The sequence below is a fragment of the Thrips palmi genome, unplaced genomic scaffold, assembly GCF_012932325.1.
Source record: "Thrips palmi isolate BJ-2018 unplaced genomic scaffold, TpBJ-2018v1 HiC_scaffold_4, whole genome shotgun sequence".
Classification (NCBI taxonomy): domain Eukaryota; kingdom Metazoa; phylum Arthropoda; class Insecta; order Thysanoptera; family Thripidae; genus Thrips; species Thrips palmi.
The window spans coordinates 4,494,612-4,515,245 of NW_023144631.1; the positions used below are offsets into that span (position 1 = coordinate 4,494,612).

At 46.3% G+C, this 20,634-nt stretch overlaps 4 protein-coding genes and 1 long non-coding RNA gene across 6 annotated transcripts; 1 reads left to right on the plus strand and 4 right to left on the minus strand.

Moving 5' to 3' along the window:
* Positions 1-39: 39 nt before the first annotated feature.
* On the minus strand, positions 40-2,232 carry LOC117649093 (transmembrane emp24 domain-containing protein 5). Its single transcript, XM_034391523.1, has 4 exons — positions 1,960-2,232; positions 1,369-1,565; positions 1,221-1,287; positions 40-1,115 (listed from the first exon to the last, which is right to left on the minus strand). The coding sequence occupies exons 1-4, from the start codon at positions 2,161-2,163 to the stop codon at positions 894-896; spliced, it is 690 nt and encodes a 229-aa protein (XP_034247414.1). The 5' UTR covers positions 2,164-2,232; the 3' UTR covers positions 40-893.
* Positions 2,233-2,466: 234 nt separating this feature from the next.
* On the plus strand, positions 2,467-5,019 carry LOC117649094 (SUZ domain-containing protein 1-like). The gene is made up of 5 exons (XM_034391525.1): positions 2,467-2,623; positions 3,024-3,085; positions 3,169-3,364; positions 3,445-3,521; positions 3,692-5,019. The coding sequence occupies exons 1-5, from the start codon at positions 2,567-2,569 to the stop codon at positions 3,801-3,803; spliced, it is 504 nt and encodes a 167-aa protein (XP_034247416.1). The 5' UTR covers positions 2,467-2,566; the 3' UTR covers positions 3,804-5,019.
* On the minus strand, positions 3,893-5,850 carry LOC117649095. The gene is made up of 2 exons (XR_004587962.1): positions 5,385-5,850; positions 3,893-5,297 (listed from the first exon to the last, which is right to left on the minus strand). It is a non-coding gene; the product is annotated as an uncharacterized LOC117649095 (long non-coding RNA).
* A 3,878-nt stretch (positions 5,851-9,728) lies between these two features.
* Positions 9,729-14,862, minus strand: LOC117649090 (serine/threonine-protein kinase GL21140). Of its 2 annotated transcripts, XM_034391520.1 has the most exons (13): positions 14,689-14,862; positions 14,173-14,216; positions 13,764-14,048; positions 13,449-13,679; positions 13,133-13,370; positions 12,951-13,047; positions 12,802-12,861; positions 12,557-12,725; positions 12,286-12,463; positions 12,020-12,166; positions 11,783-11,929; positions 11,461-11,703; positions 9,729-11,384 (listed from the first exon to the last, which is right to left on the minus strand). In XM_034391520.1, the coding sequence occupies exons 3-13, from the start codon at positions 14,036-14,038 to the stop codon at positions 11,289-11,291; spliced, it is 1,881 nt and encodes a 626-aa protein (XP_034247411.1). In that variant the 5' UTR covers positions 14,039-14,048; positions 14,173-14,216; positions 14,689-14,862; the 3' UTR covers positions 9,729-11,288. The 2 variants fall into 2 exon arrangements, with proteins under 2 accessions (XP_034247411.1, XP_034247410.1); XM_034391519.1 differs by lacking the exon at positions 14,173-14,216.
* Positions 14,863-15,397: 535 nt separating this feature from the next.
* LOC117649091 (cytochrome P450 4C1-like) lies at positions 15,398-18,144 on the minus strand. Its single transcript, XM_034391521.1, has 2 exons — positions 17,058-18,144; positions 15,398-16,316 (listed from the first exon to the last, which is right to left on the minus strand). Exons 1-2 carry the CDS (start codon positions 18,083-18,085, stop codon positions 15,821-15,823), a joined length of 1,524 nt encoding a protein of 507 aa, XP_034247412.1. The 5' UTR covers positions 18,086-18,144; the 3' UTR covers positions 15,398-15,820.
* Positions 18,145-20,634: the final 2,490 nt, after the last annotated feature.

Sequence of the window (20,634 nt, forward strand, 5' to 3'; positions counted from 1 at the left end):
ATCTTGAAAAGGTCACACAAAGTCAAAAATTACAAGAAGTTGACTTATTTATATTTTTAATTTGAGTCTTCCTTTCACCTGATCAGGTAACATAGAACTCTCTTTTTATCACATTATTCACAAACACCTACACATCAATAGTCAGACTTTCTTAGAGTAATGCTGAAAATGCTACAGAGTCTAAAATAATAATTAAGTCAGTTCAGATACAAGAAACACTCAACATACAATTGACAAACATTTGAAAACGACAACACAACAAACAACTTTTAAAAATAACAAGGATGTGCAAAAGTAATAACAATGTTCATAATTTTTGTTCTTTGATTTTTTTATGTGCACTTAAAATTGAGAGAAAGCAGTACATTCACATTTGATCATGCGAGTTATGCTCCAAGGAAAAAAATGATCTCAATACACCAGTAGAATGTGAAAGCTTAAGCAGTGGAGTCGACAGATTTTGTTCAACAAATTATAATATCAAAAATAACAATCACATCAGTGAAGCACAATGCCAAAATGGAATGGGTTTTTAAAAACTAAAGAAAAACCAGAAATAATTGTTCACAGCAAAGATAATTGTTGGCACTTCTTTGAAGTCTCAGTTCAAGTCAAAGTTCCCAGAACTTAAATATTTGAGGTATGCATTTGCATTGTTTAAGTACCAATACTTCAGAACATGCTGACATAAGTCCTTAAATTGCTAACAAACAAAAATAAATACTGTACTGAAAGTTTTGCATTGCTTACATAGACACAAATGCAAATGGAATTATTAATTTTTATAACTAGATCACTTTCGGACGGCACCTATTTCAATACTGTTTTCAATGAATAAGTTAACTGTACAGAAAAAAAGGCAAGACATCATTGAGAGGGGGAAAAAATGGAGTTCAAGCTCGAGGACGGGCATTTTTGATTTCAAAGAGCTTCCTTACAAAGTATACTTGTAACGTGGATGTTGCTATAATGATGGTAATTTGAACTAACGACCAATTGAGAATATAAGAATGGTTGTCCTCTAAGAGATTGAAGTCTCGAGCTTCTTTTCCACGGCTATGGTGTTGAAACTGAAGCATTTCATTGATGTTCTTTTCAACTCCAATGATAGCTTCCTGCAACCAAAACAGGTCAATATTAAGCTGAGTTAATAATCAACAAACAAGGAGCATTGCAATGAGAACAAAGTCAACAGTCATAAAAAGGCCTCATTAACTTACAGTGAAGTTCTCCACACTCAGGTTTAATTCCTCCAGCTCCTTGGTGTATTTGTCCCATTGGTCATAACTAGAAAAAGAAAAGACAAAAATAGAAGTCTTCTTCTTTTGCATGAGCATTAGAACCAGTAATAATGAGAAAAACTTTTACCGTATAACTGTTATGTAAAGATTCACCAGCTTAGCTGCGAATCGAGAAAATTGATTGTCTATGCAAACACTGTAATATCCTCCGGCAGACTGCTGGTCTTGGTAGTCAGAGTTTGGACGCCATTGGTAAGGATGGACAATCTGTCCATTTGGATGCCTCACAGCAAATCCAGCATTTCCATCACCACCTCGCAAAACCTGCCAGGAGATGAAAAGAGAAAACATGCTGTTAATTTTCATGACCATAGGCAAACCATAGGCGTACAGAATCAACAGGTTTCCACATTCAATACACATAGGATTAATACGGAAGCATAGACAGAAACAAAACAAAATAATACAAAGAATTTTATTAATAGAAACACAGAGAACTCGCCGGTAAAGAAACAACCATAAAATGAACTGCTATGAAAACAGCAAAGTAGGTATGTACCGTTAACAAAGATTACCAATGAATGTAATCATGCGCTATTCTTTCCAACATCTCACACAAGCTTAGGCATTCACTAACACGAAAGGGTCATACAGCTTGTGTTTGAAATCGGGACTAAAAAAACTGTCAGAAAATAAAGACAACATATGTGGCCCTTACCTGAAAGCTGACATAAAAGGTGGCACCTGGGTTTACGTACTGGAAATAACAGTCTTCCTTCCCGGGGTCAATGTGAACTTTATAATCCATGGCAACTGCCGGTAACGACTCGTACCATGGCACGGCAGTTTCGGGAAGGGAATAGCTACAAAGGCCTAAAAAGATCAAAAATGACAGAAAAGACGTGGCATATCGAGGCGCCATGGTGTTGTGTTTGTGTTATGAGAGGGGGAGCAGCCGAAGCGGTCGACGGCCGAGTGAAAGGGAAGTCAAGCAGATATAAACCGGATATGCGGGGCCGGCGGATGGGCACAGGTGCGATGCAGACGCCTCCTCGTTGAAAGCCTAGGAGGCGTGTTAAAATTTTTGTAAAATTTCTTTGATGTTATGTTTTTGGATGAAAAGCAATATTAGCAAATGAACTTGAAACTGTCATCTTCCTCTTCCTCCGGTTAGCCCGTTTAGCGGCAGCGCGCACCCTGCCCCCACCCACTCCTCATCCCCTCACCCCCCTCGCCTGCCTTTCGCCTTTCCCCTTCGAAGGAAAGATGCAACCCAACCCAAACCAGGTTAGGTCTCAATAGAAACAGACGACGACGGAGTGGACATGGCAAATGAAGAATTGGAAATATTTGACAGTTGGGAAGAAATGGATGACTCCGAGGTTTGTGCCATCAGGTTACTACTCATAGTAATATTTTGGAAGTTTGTCCCCTGTCTTCAAAACTTTTGCATGAGTTTTCTGTTTTCTCTAGCGTAACCTCAAATTCGTCTCCAGGACCAACAGTGAACTGTTTACATTCCAAAACTCTTATTGACCTATTTAAACGGAGTTGTAATTGTTGTGTGCAATCAGTTATGCTCAGTTGTCTCATTATATGATGTACTCAGATCCAGAGCTTTATCAACTCATGCCATTCCCCTCTGTTCCAATTTCAGAACAATTTCTGTACTATTAAGTTTAATTTACAGTTTTGTTCTAGTCTTTTCGAGCCTCCATGCTAAGTGCACATTTTTTTGTCACTGTTGATTTTAAAAATATATTTTAACATTCTATTTTGCAGGTGTTAGAAAGAAAACTACAGAACCTCAAACTTCCGCCCACTGATAATTGTCGAATAAAGAGGTAACTATAAGATGAAATTGGTGTTTTCCCTATTGTGTTTACTACTATTTAATGAAACATTTCCTTTTTTTCTTGAAATTCAGAGATATCAGTGATCAACCTGCATCTAGAGGTGTGATTTTAATGGGTGATGATGCTTACCGGACTCAATACACTTCGCCTGAGCCCACAGTTAAAATTTTAAAGCGACCAACTCAAAACTCAAATGGGGGAGGAGATGGACCTTTCATGAATGGTGAAAACAAGCCTAGTAAACAACCTATAAAAACTCTGCAGCAGGTCAGTCATTTTCTCACTGGTCATTTATCAATGAAAAACTTTCTCTCATCTCTGATCTGTCTTCATAATTGCAATTCCAGCGAGAACAAGAATATGCTCAAGCTAGGTTACGAATATTGGGAGAAGCCAGAAGTCCCGAAGAAATTGTTGAGGATCGGTAAGTTACGTTATTCGAAATTTTATCAACTACTCCATTTCACTAAAATAATAATCCTGTTACTACAACAGAACAGTTTTATGTCGACCCAGTTGTCCTTGCCACTACTTGCCTCTTTTTGTGACTAATATGGTCATTCTCATTATTGTCCGCTCATTTTTATTTTTTAGAATGAACAAGATCCATGCTAAAGTTGAAGTACTTCGATCCTCAGAAACAGAAAATATTATAAGACTTCCTCGGGGGCCTGATGGAACAAAAGGCTTCAATGTACCTCGGTAGTGACTTCGTGCCCAGCCAGCTCTACATCCTGGAGCTGAGGCTGCAACCAAATGAAAATTTAACGGACAATTTTGTACAATCATTGTGTGTTATATTTTCTGTGAAAAGTGAAGAGTGAGTGTAAATGTGCAAATTATTGTGTTGAGAGTTTATATACATATATATGTGTTATAAAGAGAAAGCATTTAAAGGTATTTTTCACAAACCTTGATTCAAAATGCTGATTCATGCCTATTTTTTTCTTGCCATTTAATGTTTGCAAGAAATGTGACCGTTATTTATGGACCTGTGACGCTTGGTAGTTGTTTGGAGTTGTTCTTGTTTTCAAGAACTAGCAATTGTTTCTGTTACTACTTTTCTACCAGTCCCTTCACTGTGTCACATTTTTCCTGTTTTGATCCATAAATGTATGGTTCACCATAACCTCCTCCTATTACTCAATTTTGCTTCAATTTTTCATTCTCTGTAAATGTTAATCAAAATAAATGAGGGATAGTTGTTTTTATTCAAACAAACTCTGTTATAATTGTTGTATTATTCTTCTCAACTTGAGGTAGGCCTAAGTGAAAGAGCTGAAATTATGGGTACTTTTTTGCGCTTCAAAAGGAAACAGAACTGGATGACGGTAAAAGAGAACTTTATGTTGAAGACCAAAGAAAACACAACATTTTTATTGTTTTGTTTTAGCGAATAAGTACTCATGGTTGAAGGAACTTCACTCGGGCCTTTCCATTCTTGTGGCACTTCGTTTTAAGTCACTTTTTTTGTTCTACTTGGTTCAAAACCGAGTGTAGTGGGTAGTTAAGGCTATAAAACATTTTATTCTATTGAGTTAAAGGTAAATGAAGTGATTGTCAATCAACATAGCTCGAATGCAGCAAAATGTAGTTTTGAAATTGTGACTTTATATTGATTCATGAGCAGCATCTTTATCTTTTTTAAAAAGACAAACCAAAAATTTGTTACAGAATGAGAAACGTGCATTTGGGTCTCAAAGTCTTCACAAGTATATTATATATAAATTATATTATGAATATTGATGTTAATAGGCAAAATGCATAACCAACTGATTTTTCTACATCTGTAAATATCGTTTATCAGGCTCGACTGTTACAGTGCCATAAAGTGTACATTTTCTTGGGATTGAATCTGTGATGTTTTTAAAATAGTTGATTGTGAAATCTTAGAGACATTCAATAAAATAATTTGTAAAGTACAGCTCTGGTAACTCAGCAATTAGGACATTGGCAATTTCAAGTTGATCAGGGAAAAATGGATGACTCCTTTCCATTACCAACAGTAGTTAAATACCGACCAAAACCTTTCATATCATCTGCACAGTTCTGCAGACCTATGTGGCAATGGTCCGTGGCAAAATCATTGATTTACTTGCAAGTGGACTTATTGAGAGAACACTTCCTCATGCTCATTTCCATATGTGTGAGGACCAATGCGTTACAGTATTCATTCTCATAATAATGTATCCAAAATGCACTGGAATAATAATAGCAAGGAATCAGTAAAATTCACCATTTTTTTGATCCAAGAAAATAAAAATCTACTTTTAAAATGCGCAGTAACCTTTCTCTCTGGCCCTTGAAGCTGGTCCGATATAACTCACAATCCAGGAGAAAGTGTCAATCTGAAGTGGAAAATGGCGCCTGGGTAGGCAGCAACTTGGTTTGGGACACCGGAGCGTGGCGGGCCTGCCTACCAGCCAGGCGCCAGGTAGGCAGCAACTTGGTTTGGGACACCGGAGCGTGGCGGGCCTGTCTACCAGCAAGGCGGGAAATCTTTTTCAGCTATGGAGCCGCACGTGTCATCACCAGGCCAGTCAGTGCATTTCCCTCGAAAACAAGCGCCGAAAGTCGGGGCACGGAAGTCGAAGTGTTCGGCCCGTGTATGCGCTCCTTGATAGCGCGGTTTTCTGGAAGGGTGTTCGTGTCGAAGGCTCGCTCTGGGCCCCGGCTGTGCGGCTGGCCGTGCTGGCCGTGCTTGTCGAGGTACAGCGTGGACCGTGACGGGACGTGTCCTGGGATTAGTCATCGACTGCCTACAAAACGGAGTCCCGCTGCAGTGTGCGGCCAGTCCGTGCTTCTCCCGTGCTTCGCCATGCCACGCTTGTGCTGCGCGGCGGCCCTGGTGCTCGCCTTGGCGGTCGTGCCCCACTGGCCCCACGCCGCGGCACAGCTGCTACCCGACATCAGCCTGCGCCAGGAGGGTGGCTTCGGCCAGGGTGGCCTCGGCCTCGGCCTAAACGGAGGCGGCGGCGGCATGGGGTTGCCGCGGTTGCCGCTACCCCAGCTCGGCGACCTGTTCGGCGGAAGCGGCGGCGGCCGCAGGAGCCACCAGTCGAGCTACAGCAGCTACCAGTCCGGCGGCGGCCAGCGCGGCCAGTTCGGCGGACTTCCCCAGTTCACCGGGATCGGCGGAGGGCCGTCGTCGTCAAGGTTCGAGTACAACAGCGGAGGACTCCCCCAGTTCCCCGACGGACGATTCCCCCAGTTTCCTGGATCCAACAACGGCGGCAACGGCCAGTCCTCATACTCGAGGTATGAATACTCGAGCGGCGGACGTCACCAGCAGCTACCCGGACTCGGGGGCGAGCAGTCGTCTTCGAACCAAGAATATGGCAGCGGAGGACAATCGCCGTTCCCCGACTTTGGCGGACTGTTTTCGTTTTCAAACTACGGACAGGGCAGCGGCCGTCAACCATTCCCCGGCTTCCCCGGCTTCGGAGGTCAGTCTTCAAAGTATGACGAATACACCAGCGGAGGACAGCCACAGTTGCCAGGTTTCGGTGGACAGTCTTCGTCTTCGAATTATCACGAATACACCAACGGAGGAGAGCCTCACTTGCCAGGTTTCGACGGACAGTCTTCGTCTTCAAAGTACGAACAGACCAGCGGCCGTCAAAACTTGCCCGGCATCGGAGGTCAGTCTTCAAAGTACGACGAATACACCAGCGGAGGACAGCCACATTTACCAGGTTTCGGTGGACAGTCTTCGTCTTCGAAGTATGAACAGACCAGCGGCCGTCAAAATTTCCCGGACGTCGGGGGTCAGTCTTCAAAGTATGACGAATTCACCAACGGAGGACATCCTCAGTTACCCGGTTACGGTGGACAGTCTTCGTCTTCACAGTTTGACAGCATCAAGGATGGCCAACACCAGTTCCCCGGCACAAGTGGACAGTCTTCGTATTCAAAGTACGAGCACAGTAACGGAGGGCAACCTAATTTCCCCGGTTTCGGCGGACAACAGCATCAACAGTATCCCGGATTTGACGGACAGTCATACCAGCACCCCAGTGGACCGTTCCCGGGCTTCGGCGGACAGCCTGGCGCCTCCAACCCCTTTGGCTCTCTCGGCCTGGACAGCCTGCTGAAACAGCTGTTCCCGCAGCTGGACTTGAGCAAAACCACGTCACCCCTCAAGATCCTGGAGTCCATGTTCCCGCACTTCAACCCCGCGCAGCTGCAGCAGGGCCTGAGGGCCATCCCGGGCCTCGACACCCAGGCCATGATGAACCCCTTGGAGTTCTTGTCCAAAATCTTCGGCCAGAAGCAGGACATTATCAGCCCGTTCAACTTCCTGGACAAGATGAAGTCCATGTTCAACGCTGACTCCCTGAAGGACCTGTTCCCGCACCTGGACTTGCAGCAGACGCTGGCACCCATCATCGCGGCCTGGAAGAAGGCCTTGCTGATGCCGCTCGAATTTTTGTCCAAATTCTGGTCGAAGTTGGGTTCCGACGAGTCCACCGACGTGCTCAAGCAAATTTCCAAGCAGCTGGAAAGCATCCAGCACGCCCTGCCCGTCTCGCCCAAGCACTTCCTGGACATGGCCGAGCCGTTCCTGAAGCAGTTCCAGAGCGTCATGCCCCAGGGAGGACTGCCCGCCATGCCCTTCGACCCGCGGCACTTCATGGGTCTCCTCAAGCCCTTCATGGACCTAATTCCGGGAGGCCAGGCACACGGGGACTCGCTCTTCGGAGGCCACTCTGGAGCAGGACGTCAAGAACAACAGCTTGGTCACGACGGGCACCGCGGGCAGGGTGCACTTGCACTTCACCAGGGAGGTTTGGGCCAAAGCGGTTTATCAGGTTTTGGAGGACAAGCGGGACAAAATCAGGAGGGGGGAAGCAAGGGAAACGGGCAGGGTCATAACGGACAGTTCGGGTTCAACGCGCAGAGTGGTTTTGGTGGCCAGGGACAGAAGGGAGGTGAAGGCTTGGGAGGTCACCAGGGTCAAAAGGAAGGCCATAACGGACAATTTGGGTTCGACGCTCAGAGTGGATTCGGTGGTAAGGGTCACAAGGGAAGTGAAGGTTTCGGAGGCTTGGGAGGTCACGAGGGTGAAAAGGGAGGCCATAACGGACAATTTGGGTTCGACGCCCAGAGTGGTTTCGGTGGTAAGGGTCAAAAGGGAAGTGAAGGTTTCGGAGGCTTGGGAGGTCACGAGGGTGAAAAGGGAGGCCATAACGGACAATTTGGGTTCGACGCGCAGAGTGGTTTTGGTCAGGGACAGACGGGAGGTGAAGGTTTAGGAGGCCACCTGGGTCAAAAGGGAAGCCAGAACGGACAATTTGGGTACGACGCCCAGAGTGGTTTTGGTCAGGGACAGAAGGGAGGTGAAGGTTTAGGAGGCTTGGGAGGTCACCTGGGTCAAACGGGAGGCCAGAACGGGCAATTTGGGTTCGACGCCCAGAGTGGTTTTGGTGGTAAGGTTCAAAAGGGAAGAGAAGGTTTAGGAGGCTCGGGAGGTCTTCTGGGTCTGGGTCAAAATGGAGGCCATAACGGTCAATTTGGGTTCGACGCCCAGAGTGGTTTTGGTGGTAAGGGTCAAAAGGGAAGTGAAGGTTTAGGAGGCTTGGGAGGTCTTCTGAGTCTGGGTCAAAAGGGAGGCCATAACGGACAATTTGGGCTCGACGCCCAGAGTGGTTTTGATGGTCAGGGACACCAGGGAAACGAAGGTTTAGGCGGCTTGGGAGGTCTTCTGAGTCTGGGTCAAAAAGAAGGCCATAACGGACAATTTGGGTTCGACGCCCAGAGTGGTTATGGTGGTCAGGGACACAAGGGAAGCGAAGGTTTAGGTGGCTTGGGAGGTCTTCAAGGAGGTCATAACGGACAATTTGGCCTCGAGGCTCAGGGTGGTCAGGGACATGGTCTAGGAGGCCAGGAGCAGAAGGGAAAGGGAGGACTAGGAGCTTCTGGTGGTCTTCTAGGTCAACAAGGTCATAACGGGCAGCTTGGGTTCGAGGCCCAGAGTGGTTTTGGGGGTGATGGCGAGGGACTTGAAAGAAAGAAGGGCAATATAGAAGATTTAAGTGGTCGCCTGGGCCAACGCGGTCAAGCGGGCTATAACGGACAATCTGGGCTCGAAGGTCATGGTGGCCTTGGAGGGCTCTCGCTGGGCGCTCGTGGAGGACAAGGCGGTGAACTTGGAGGGCAGGTACGGGAAGCAGGTGAGGGCGCCTTGGGAGGCGAGCGTCAGGGTCGTGGCAGCGGTGGCTTCGAATGGCAGGGCGGTCTCGGCCAAGGCCTCGGCCTCGGCGGACAAGACCAAAGCGAAGGCCGTGGCCAGGGAGGCCTCAATCTTGGAGGCAGTCTCGGAGGGTCAAGCCGCGGGGGTGGGGGTGGAGGCTTGGGGTTGGGCGGCGCGGGCGGCACTGGGGGGTCAGCAGGGTTCCGGGGTGGTTTCAGCGGCACCGGCGGCTCTGCCGGCTTAAGTCTCGGCCTGCCTTCTACTCGAGAACTACCTGAAAGCCGTTTGTAAAGCCATTTGTAAAAATGATAATTTTTTAAAAATACATCCGACATTTAAACCAAATCCACCTGTATTCATTTGATGTCAACCCCATTATAGACCTTTACATTCTTCATGTGTCAAAAGCACAAGGTATTTAAATTAAAATAAAATATGTATGTGTATCAAAATACTCTTTATAAACAGAAGATTCACAGGGTCTGACAAAATGCAGTGAGGGTAGCAGTGTGATTTCATTCCACCTGAAGAGTATACCAAACAGACTGATACACCAAACAAAGATGAATAAAACTATAATTTCCCCTGACACATAAGATTTACAACACTATCAGCGCTTCACAAATTATAAAAGTTGTAAGCAACTGGCAAGAAAAAGAATCTTGATATTGAAAAGAATTGATTTTGTTTCTGGGGGCAAATTAAATCAACACATAGCAAAATAACAAAGCATAACAAGTTGATGAAACAAGCAGCAGTTATAAAGAAAAACAGCTGGAATCAACATTATATACAAACCAAACATCTAATTAAATCACCAGTTGAGGTCACAATAACAGAAGTAAAAAAAATGTAACATAAAACAGACATAACAAAAAAGTTAATAGAAGTTCTTGTACACTTTGGCACCTATTTGTAAATTAGTGTACTAAAAGAGAATGTATTATATTAATCCAAGAGGGATACAATATTCCATGATGTGAAGACAATTAACTAAGGAGGTAACTGAATAACTGATAATCAAGAAGGAGTTTGAAGGTACAAAACCAATAACACCATCAGAATTTGATATCACTAACCGAAAGCAAATCAAAGTGCACTCACATGTCCCACTATAAAATTTAAAATTATGGATTAATGGAGCCCATTGAGTGAATCTTGCTTTCAAGAAATGAGTGATGTTGACAGAAACAATAACAAGTACATAATTGAAGCAGGGCAAATCTTACACATGAAAAAAGACAGTCACAAAGAGGAAAACTATTCTAATAAAATGTTGGCAAACACTGTCACTGCCTCAGACGATTCCCCCTGTATCACAGCCTACATAAGAAACCAGCAAAATTAAACACTACGAGATTATCCTTTCAGTCAGAGAATACCAAATCTGTTGCGAGTGTTCACAGTTCATGGAGAGATTTGTTCCTCAAGAAACCTAAGATTTTAAAATTTGAGACACAGATCTTTTTCACATTGGCATGCTTAGCAGAATACAGGAGACAAAAATTTAAACCCAATTCAGCAGGCAAGATGTGGGGTACATTCAATCCACTAACCCAAGATAACAAAATGAAGGCTGATAGCAACTGCTTTATACTGATCCAGATTAAAGTATTTTTTTTTTGTTACAAGTTTTACATGGATACAATTTTATCAACTTATTTGGAAAGCTTTATTGGAAAATGGGCCTAAACAAGATTAGTGCATGATATGACTTTATATTTCCCAAACATTTAAAATCAAAGCGCATTAAATTTAAAAAGCATAAATAGCAAAAATTTATTAAAGGTCCAAAAGCATGCTCTGGGCAGATTACAAAATAATTTCTTTGGCTGATTAAAATGTTGTGTTTCAGATACTGTACATAAAATATATACCTGGCACTATTGATACAGAATAAGCTTCTCTTTGGAATAAGGTTGAATTTCACTGGGGAGAGTCTTTAGTATTTTGAAACCACCCACAGAGAGGCACATGAACAATGCAAGTAGTCAAGCACTACCGACTAACAGCACTTTGCACACCCACATGTGTATCATTGTACAGTAAACTACCTCCACTATTCACGCGCAACATTTCTACTCCACCAGCTTCCTGCAAAAGAAAATCAACGTTTCAATGAAACTCTCATATTTCAGGGAGCAGTCCTTGCAGTGGAGGCAATACTCACAGCAAGCCATGGATGATCAAGGACATCTTCAGCAGAGAGGCGCAGCTCAGGGATTGGCTGTAGCATGTGGGCTACAAGGTCCTTAGCACTGTCTGAAATATCATCCCAGTATGGAGATGTGAAAGCAAACCGAGCAGCCAAGATACGAGTGAACAGCTCTTCTTGGTCATTAGTTGCGCTAACAAAAGGAGGGAAGCCGCAGAGTAGTATATATAGGATGACCCCTGCTGCCCATACATCTATCTATGAGGAGAAAACAAAGAGTTAAAAGAAAGAACTATGAATAAAGTACAGTAGCACAAACCTGTAGAGCCAAACATACCTTGAGCCCATAGCCAGTTTCTGCAAGGATTTCAGGTGCCACATAAGTTGGTGTACCACAAACAGAAAATAAGGGTTCTGTGACTTTCTGAGCAAGGCCGAAATCTCCAACTTTCAACGTGTGAACTCCATGACAATCAACTTCAACCTGAGAGAAAAACATGGTACATATATTGAATAAAGTCTTCAAGACACTAAAAAGATTACACGGAGTTTGTAATACAGTAATTCTGCGCACCAATAAGTTCTCAGGCTTGATGTCACGATGAACTATGGATAGAGAATGCAGATAACACAATGCAGCTGCCAAATTACGGATCATAAAACTTGAATCCCATTCATTAAATTTCGTAGCAGATGCTATAGCATCAAAGAGATCACCACCCTGTAAATGCAACAAAATACGCAGACAGTCAATGGAAGTGGGTTGCATAGCAAAACAATATAATAAATAAGTAAGTTCAATAAACCAATACTGTAAAAAGATTCCAAATTTTAACAAACCTTGACAAGCTCCATCACAAGATACAGTTGCTCTGGCTCATCATGTTCTGCAAACAACCGGACAATATTTGGATGACGAACCTTACGCAGGATATCAACTTCACTTTCAATCATATGCTCTTTCCCTCGACATTTTGATTTGTCAATAATTTTCAGAGCAAACTCACGGCCTGAAGATCTGATAAAAGAAAATAGCAAGTCATAGAAAATCATGGAACAAAATTTTGTTTTAAAAGTCAGCAATAATAGAAAATTCCTACATCACACTTACCGGTCTATACACCGCCTAACTTGAGCAAAATTTCCATCTCCTATATTTTCACATACTTGATACTTTTGGTTGAGTGCAGAGGGGATATTAGGATCAGTCACACCAGACAAGGTTTGAGAATGAGATTTGGAAGCTTTGGTTTTAACAGGCATTTTTGGCATAACTCCACCTATAAATTTATCAAATGTTGAATGAAGACTGCTTTAAGCTTGTCAAACAAATAAAACTACATCAAATTAGCTAACCTGGCATTGAAACTCGTGCATTACTTCCACCTTTCCTTTGAGCCTGAATTGACTTGCATTCTGTAACAGATAAGAGTCAGAATCATGTTTTAAATAAATCTTATGCTGAAAGAGAAGAAGGTATCACACATAATAAATCTTACACTCACCTTCTTCATCTAGTTCAAAATCATCTTGAGCATAACGTTCTGATCCATACACAAAAAACACATCATCTTCTCCAAAAAATTCCTCAAATGAAGTCAGCTATAATAAAGATTCACAAGAGTTAAAAAGATAAGCACATTAAGCACACTGAGAAAAGACAATTAACAGATACACAAATTCATACCTGGTTACCCAACTGATTGAAAACTTTTCTAGCAGCTCCAGTGTCTAGCTTGACAGCCTCGGTGATGCAGGATAAAACATGATCCATGGAGGGGGCGTTTCTACGATTTATTAGCAGTCGCACTACCTTGCGGGGTCTTGTACCATTCCGAACTAAAGTTAATATACGAGGACGAACAAATTCTGGAATACCACTGCGCGAAGTGCCAGATCTTGGCCTATCTCCTCCATTGCTAGCACTACAGAAAAGGAAAGAGAAATGACTTGAAAAAATGAATGAGCGCACAACTTGAGATCTGACTGAAACATTAACTTACCCAGCATTTGGCTTTTTCTTTCCTAAAGTTCCATTGTTATTTGAGTAATCAACACGTTTAAAAGTTTCACCAGGACCAGAGCAAAGGTATTCTTTCCCGTCATCTAGCTGGTCAATAGAGCAGACCTTGCGGCCGTCCATGGTGTAGATTGTTCGAACTCCACATGGCAATGTTACACTGTGCTCTAATGCCCTAGTGAGATCAGAGAGTAAGCTGTCAAAAGAACGGTACCTGCAAGAGAGGACGATAATGAACAAAATTATCAGAACACACTGTAACAAGTTTATCTTTCCCGATCAGCACTGGTTTACTTGCCTCTCAGCAGCTACAGGCATGACAACACCTTTAAAAAAACGATCACCATTTCTTAAGAAGCGAATTCTTTTTGCTTTCTTTGCTTGGTTTCGGGCAACTGACGGTCTAGATGACAAATTTTCTTTGTAATCATCTTCCTCCAGCTCTTCAACTGTATCATTAAATGTGATGTGTGTTTCCATTGCATTAGATCCATCAGATGATGCCGCATCTTCTACTGGTTCTTCCATTGGGATAGCTGAAGGAGATGGTGGAATTGTTACGGTGTTTGACATCTTTCTTGAGCTGCAACAGGAAAATTGAACGCATTAAAATTAAGTAGCTTCTGGATAAATGCAATTTGTGAAATAAATTCAGTAAATGATATGAATAAAGTGATGGAGGTACTGCTTGTAATCAGGCCACTTACATAACGTCAGAATTTTAATTGTCTCAGGTACTAAAAGAATTTTCCTGAAGAGAGGAAAACAGTTTCATGGAATGAAACAATAGGAAGGGATCTGACAAAGTTTAATAAGTAAATGAGACTAAAATTTTGTCTTCTGACAGCTAAGTGTGTCACAGGCAAAGTGATTTATGGAGAAGGGAATAGTAACAGTGGGGAACAATTACTCTCACATCTTAAGTGGTCCGTGAGAAAACCAACGTAAAACGATTGGAGATCTGCGTGAGGGTTGTGTAGAGGATCACAACAAATCTGGATGGCTGTCATTGCCAGAGGTTAGGGGCAGGAACAAGGTCCCCGCTTTGGTTATCAACACCACAACATCTGACCTGCCTTCTTCAATCCTCAAGATTCGAAACAAAAGCTTTAAAACAATCAATACCAGAAAAATTCAAACTTATTTGAATTTGCACGAGACAAAATAATGTTTACTAAGTTGGTTGTACAGAAAATTGTGCTGCACTAGCCGGGTGACTTTACCTTCAAGGGAGGTTCGATCAGATCAAATATATAAAATCAGCGTCGAAGCTTAGGTTCGAATCCCTCACATTTTCTTTCCACTCCTAGTACTAAATGAATTAAACAGAAACAGAATCACTGGGCGTTCCCAGTCCCAGCACAGCCCCCATCGGAAAGTGGAGTGGGGAGGGGAGAAGGGAGAGGGAGGGAGGAGAGCGGGAGAGGGGAGGGAGGAGAGCGTGCACAGTTTTTGGCAGGCATTGTATGAGAAATTGGTCGAGGGACTTCCACGGAAACGGAAAGTTAGAAGGAAGGCAGACACAGAGACATGGGCCGAACAGGTCTCCCACCAAACAAAGAAAACGCCCCCAGAAAAGAAAGAAACAAAGTCCAAATGGGAGTGACGACGTGGAGTGAGTTCCATTTAGTTCCATTCGGACAGATCGCGTTTGTACAGTTCGACGACCGCGTCTTTGATCTGCGACCCAAAGAGAAATGGGCATGGAATCGATGCCGAATCCTCAAATTGGCGTTGGTTCGGTGTCGATTCAATTCGTTTCGCTCTGGGCAATGAACGTATGCGTGTGCCTCAGACAATAGGAAGGTCAAATCAGCTACGATTGGTTACGATTCCATTGTTTCATTTATTTTTTTATTTTTTGACAAACTCAGTTTACCGTAGGCCTACGGTGGCAAGTGTCATCGCACTACAAATAAAAACCCAGAGAAATTTATTTTCCAGCTTTTATTGTGAACAACCCAGCAATTATAAATTTGTAAGTGAACATTTTAGAATAAATCCTCAAAATATTGTTAGTCTGCGCTGATTGTCCCTGAGATCCTGCAGTTAGTCTATGTACAGCGGCATTCGTTCGATGTTTGCTTGATTCGGAGCCTCGTCTCTCCCCGCCCCCCGTCAGCGCCATGTCTCAGCCCCGCAGCAGAAAGCCGGCGAAAAAAAATCCGACTAATTTCTACGAATTCTGGTTCATGTGGTTGTGCGCAGCATCTGCAGGAAGAGGGACTTGCGGGGCACCTGCAGTCGCGCCCGCGAAATGCCAATTTCGCGCAATTTCGAGTAATCGATTCGAGGCTTCATCAGGGAACGTTAAATTTCCTTCTAATTTGGCTCTAACGATGACTGGTGACCTCATCAGCTGCACGCCGTCGCCGGCTGCGCCTGCGGCCTGAGCCCGGCCACCCTGGAGAGGAACTTGACGCGGACGCCGCCGCGCAGCCCCGACGTGATGTTGTACGTCATGTCGTCGGTCAGGGTCTGGGCGCTCTTGTGGTGGTCGTCGACGGGGTGCACCGAGTAGGTCCTGAGCGCGGTGGCGAGGAAGGTGACCATGAGCTGCATGGCGTACGTGCCGCCGATGCAGTTCCGGCTGCCCGCGCTGAACGGGATGTACGCGTAGGGGTGCCGGTCCTTGGCGATGTCGGGCAGGAAGCGGTCCGGGTCGAAGATGCCGGGGTCCTTCCAGTAGCGCGGGTCTCGGTGGATGCTGAAGATGTTGATGGCCAGCGTGGTGCCGGCCGCCACCTGGTGGCCCCAGATCTCCGTGTTGTTGTAGCACTGGCGCGCGATGAAGGGCACGGGTGGGTACATGCGCAGCACTTCCTTGAAGAAGCGCTCCATGTACTTGAGCCTGCAAGCAGAGAGAGTGACGTTTTAGAAACGCTGTTCGGGCGAGTTCAGGGCAGGTATTCCGTACAGTGGGCAAGCCAGACTGCAGGGAGGGTGCGGCAACGGCAACGCGGGCGCCACGGAGGAGTGCACGTGCACGCGGAGCGCCTGGCGCGTAGGCAACCAATCGGGCGCCTCGCGCGCCGCGCCACTAGAAGACAAGACGAACGAGGTGCCACTCGCTACACGTCCAGTCCGCACGTCCACACGTCACACGATGCGCACGAGGTGTCGGCCGGAGCGCACTTGCTCTGCTTCTCCTCCCGTGACGCGAAGCGCGAAGCACGCGAAGCTCGCGAAGCGCGAGAGACAGATTAGCGGCGGCCCGAGTGCCTCAATGACTCAATGACCACCGGGCGGCAGTTTCCTAGCCTCAATTACAGGCTGGCTGGCCACGCCATTCCCTGATTCGCCGATTAAACGTGAGCGCGTCGCCTCTGGATGCTCTCCAACGCCACGCCAGCCACGCCGCCTCGCCGCCACGCCGCCACGCCGAGGACGAGCGAGGAAAATGCAAATGTCACCTAAAAAATGGACTTGAAGGGACGCATTTCCGAGCGATTTTCTCTCTCGACGCGAAAGAGGGAAGTTTCGCATCCTCGCAATCAACTCAACACTCTTTCGACAGGGGTGCATCTGCATGCATGGTGATCCCGACCCTGACTTGTTTAAAAGAACAATGGGAGTCCTAGTTTTTACTCACTGTGGCATGTCCTCGGAACAGACGTCCCTGTCAGAGTCTCCAAACACTTGGTACAGCTCGTCACACAAGCGCTGCTGCACCTCGGGCATGAGCGACAGGATCTTGAGGGCCCAGCACAGCGCGGTGGCCGTCGTCTCCACCGAGGCGGCGTAGGAGGTCTTCACTTCGTCCTGGATGGCCTCCTCCGACATGGGCTCCTGGTGCTCGGGCGTGTCGATCATGATGTCCATGAGGGTTTTGCGGATAGGCTCGGCCTCCTCGGACTTCTTGGTCCGGAGCGCCGCCCGCTTGCGGATGATGAACTTCTTAGTGAACGAGTCCACCACCTCCTTCATCTTGAGCATGTTGCGGCCGTCGGCGGTGAGCATGAACAGGCTGTCGGACCAGAGCAGCGGGTTGAAGGAGCGCAGCATGACCGTGCGGAAGAACTCGTCGATGAAGTCGGTGATGGAGTGGATCTCGTCATCTTCGTCCCAGTCATCGCCCAGCGACGTCAGGATGAAGGCCCTGGTCATGGGCCGTCCGATCAGCTTGCGGACGTCCACGTCCTGCTCGGTGGGCACCGTCTTGAGGAAGTCCTTGGCCACGGCGTTGAAGTCCGTCACGAAGGTGTCCAGGACGCTCTTCTTAAAGCCCGGCGCCAGCCAGACGCGGTGCTCCTTCCACTCGGGGCCGCCGAGCTGGATGAGGCCCCGCTTGGCCACCACGTGCAGCAGGCTGTACGCGAACACGGACTTGTCGTTGAGGTCCTTGCGGCGCACCAGCTCGCCGAAGCAGGTGGGGTCGCTGATGACGATCACGGTGCGGGTCAGGAGGGACAGTTGGCACAGGTGGCGGCCCTCAACCAGCTTGAGCAGCGTGTGGAACAGCTTGTCCAGGTCCATGTTGACGAACTCCAGGGCGTGGCCGATAAAGGGCAGGGCGGGCGGCCCCGGGACGGAGCTCCGGTAGCCCTTCATGGCCCGCAGCGCCAGGGCCACGATGCAGGCCACCAGCGCCACCAGCACCGCCACTGTCACGGCAGCCATTGCGAAAATGGAACGTGCTGTCCGCGCGGACTTCTATATGTAGCTTCCGATGCACTTGTAAAAAAACCAGCCTTGACTACTCACTCGGCTCACTCCGCTATTTGACGCGCGTGCGAATGGCTTACCTAACAAAAAGGAGGGGGGCGGGCCCGACAGGCCCGACATGCCCGACAGGCCCGACCTGGCTGCAAGATGCACTGCAAGCCCAGGCTGGCGTTCTGGTGGACCCCTCCGCTTGGTCATTAGGAGTTTAATCGTCTGCTCATGCATTCAAATGGAAAGCCACGTGCCACGTGCTAGCCAGCTCCAGCCAGCTCAAAACAGATCCGGTTCTTCACTGGCACTGGCTGCACAGCGTGGCTGCATAGCGTGGCTGCACAGCAGCCGGTTTTGGATAGGACAGGGAGTGCCCCCCCGCATCCTGGCCTCCCGCCCGGCCTCCCGCGTCGTTCGCGTACAAACTGCAAGTACTCTCTGTTTATGACGATTGATACAAATACATTCATCATTAGTTTTACGAGGGGCGTTATTGAGGTTTCTAGCCGTGTTTTCTGCAAAGCGCTTCAACTTTATGGCCCTACAAAACGAGTTTGATCCCAAGGAGAACACGTCTCTGACGGTATGGTCCAGTCATGACGTCTGATCGAGATGTGCAGTGCATGCAGTCGGTCCATGATGACGTTTTCGAGACTTGACCTGACGTGTGTTCGCCTCCGGTTTCATTTCACAGTTGCATCGGGTGTTTTTCCCCGGTACCATCAGGATGGGAATTAAGTTTTGACGTGCACGTCATCCCTCCAACATCAATCAAATGAGCTCCTCGATAAGTGAACTCAGCGAACTTAACACCACTACCAGGTCAGTTCATACATCTCAATCAAGGCCTAATGGATTTACAAGTGTTTTTTAATGGTTGTGGTGATTTTTTCTTAACAGGAAAGTTAAATGACCTACCTGCAACGAACACACTCATCCAACCCTCATAAATGTTATTCTGGTGGATTTCGAAAGCCAGGGAAAATTTCTCGCGGAAAATTTTCTTTTGAATTGGAAAAAAACGCTTAGTAATTGTGTGACTCCTTGGGGAATTTACCGTGCTCGGTCTCAAAAGTGTCGAGTCATTGTCAGACTCACCGTCAGCCTCATTCAGAGCGAGAGCCACAATTTGATTTCATTTTTTTGCCCCAAACACAACTGCCCACAGCAGATACCCGTGTCGGACTCGGTTTGATTTTGCTTCGATACGCGTCGATGCTACGCGACGTGAAGTATGCAGGAATTCCCTGATTTTTGCATGTTGTTTGCATGTTTGCGCCGTTTGTGTTTTCCGATCGCGTTCGATCGCGTTGCTACAACTTAGTGTGCGGATGGCGCGTCGCCACGGCAGCGTCAGCCTCCAGGACGCGTTCCAGATCGTGTTCCAGATCGCGTTCCAGATCGTCCCTCTGGACGCGCCACTGGAGAGGCAACGCATCCCTTCGTGCCCCTGCAGCGTGGGTGGCAGTTTGGAGGCGCCACATCTCGAGGGGTCACGACTCTTTGATTTAGTGTCAGCCGGATCACCCCTCGGATTACCTATGAATTTCACTGAAAATTTGCCAAAATTGACCTTTGTCTCTAAGTGTTATTTTTTACCGTCCAGGCGCTGTCAGCCGGATGAGCAGAGTCGTTACTCCTCAGCACTGCAAAGCGATTCCGCGCATCGTTGTCTTCATCGTCGGCGCTCTGTCTATGTCGCGCTCATGAGCGCCCCGAGCGCCCCGGCGTGGGACATGCCATGCAGCACTGCACAGGTCTCTGGGTCGGATGCTGTGCAGCAGGGAGTGCTGATTGGAATGATTGGCGGTGTACCAGGCGCCGTTCAACAGGCTCGGGAGGGGGGATGCGCTTCTTGCCTGTGTGCGGGCTGGCGAGCGAGCTTAAGGGGGGACCCTGGTGAAAAAACCGCCAAAATTCCAATAAATTGTATTTTCAAAGTTCATAGATAAAAATGTGCATAGAAGGTTTCAGACTCAACAGGTTGAACACCTTTAAGCTAAGTGGGTAGTTTCTTTATCATTTGGAAGGAAATAACATTGAGATCAGTTGTCGTTGGCTTCTACGCTCAACTTCACAGCTTTGCTCAGTCGACAATAAATTTTGTCGTAGAAAGACTTCCTGCGTTCCTGGTTGACACCTACATGAGTCGTCTTGCATGGACTCTATTCATTGATGGCTTGTCGACAAATTTTAGTGACGGAATCTTGATATCAGCCCTACTTTTTTTAAAACACACCTACAAGTTTGAAAAAAGGGAAAAAAATCACTTTTTTTTAAATGTTAAAATTTGAAAACTCATATCTCAGGACAGAAGTTGAATTTGAAAATTCCGTCACTAAAATCTCTTCTATACATCTTTAGGATAACCCAAAAAAATTTTCAAGACTTTCCGTCCCAATGAAAGACGCAGGAAGATTTTTCCCCAACGCTCCAAAAAACACTAAAAAGCCCGCCCCTCGGAGTCAAGCCCCTCGTGGTTCGGTAGAGCACATGAGCGACTTGGGATCGGG

Excerpts from the sequence above, each read along its gene's own strand:
- LOC117649090 (XM_034391519.1), bottom strand. The coding sequence starts at position 14,038 with ATGTCAAACACCGTAACAATTCCACCATCTCCTTCAGCTATCCCAATG. Across the intron at positions 11,704-11,782 it reads AAACTGGCTATGGGCTCAAG|ATAGATGTATGGGCAGCAGG; the intron begins GTATGTTTGGCT and ends TTCTCCTCATAG. Across the intron at positions 11,385-11,460 it reads TTGATCATCCATGGCTTGCT|GAAGCTGGTGGAGTAGAAAT; the intron begins GTGAGTATTGCC and ends TTTCTTTTGCAG.
- LOC117649094 (XM_034391525.1), top strand. The coding sequence starts at position 2,567 with ATGGCAAATGAAGAATTGGAAATATTTGACAGTTGGGAAGAAATGGAT. Across the intron at positions 3,365-3,444 it reads CTATAAAAACTCTGCAGCAG|CGAGAACAAGAATATGCTCA; the intron begins GTCAGTCATTTT and ends TTGCAATTCCAG. Across the intron at positions 3,522-3,691 it reads GAAGAAATTGTTGAGGATCG|AATGAACAAGATCCATGCTA; the intron begins GTAAGTTACGTT and ends TTTATTTTTTAG.
- LOC117649093 (XM_034391523.1), bottom strand. The coding sequence starts at position 2,163 with ATGGCGCCTCGATATGCCACGTCTTTTCTGTCATTTTTGATCTTTTTA. Across the intron at positions 1,566-1,959 it reads CCTTTTATGTCAGCTTTCAG|GTTTTGCGAGGTGGTGATGG; the intron begins GTAAGGGCCACA and ends ATCTCCTGGCAG. Across the intron at positions 1,288-1,368 it reads CTTTACATAACAGTTATACG|TTATGACCAATGGGACAAAT; the intron begins GTAAAAGTTTTT and ends TTCTTTTTCTAG.
- LOC117649091 (XM_034391521.1), bottom strand. The coding sequence starts at position 18,085 with ATGGCTGCCGTGACAGTGGCGGTGCTGGTGGCGCTGGTGGCCTGCATC. Across the intron at positions 16,317-17,057 it reads TGTTCCGAGGACATGCCACA|GCTCAAGTACATGGAGCGCT; the intron begins GTGAGTAAAAAC and ends CTCTGCTTGCAG.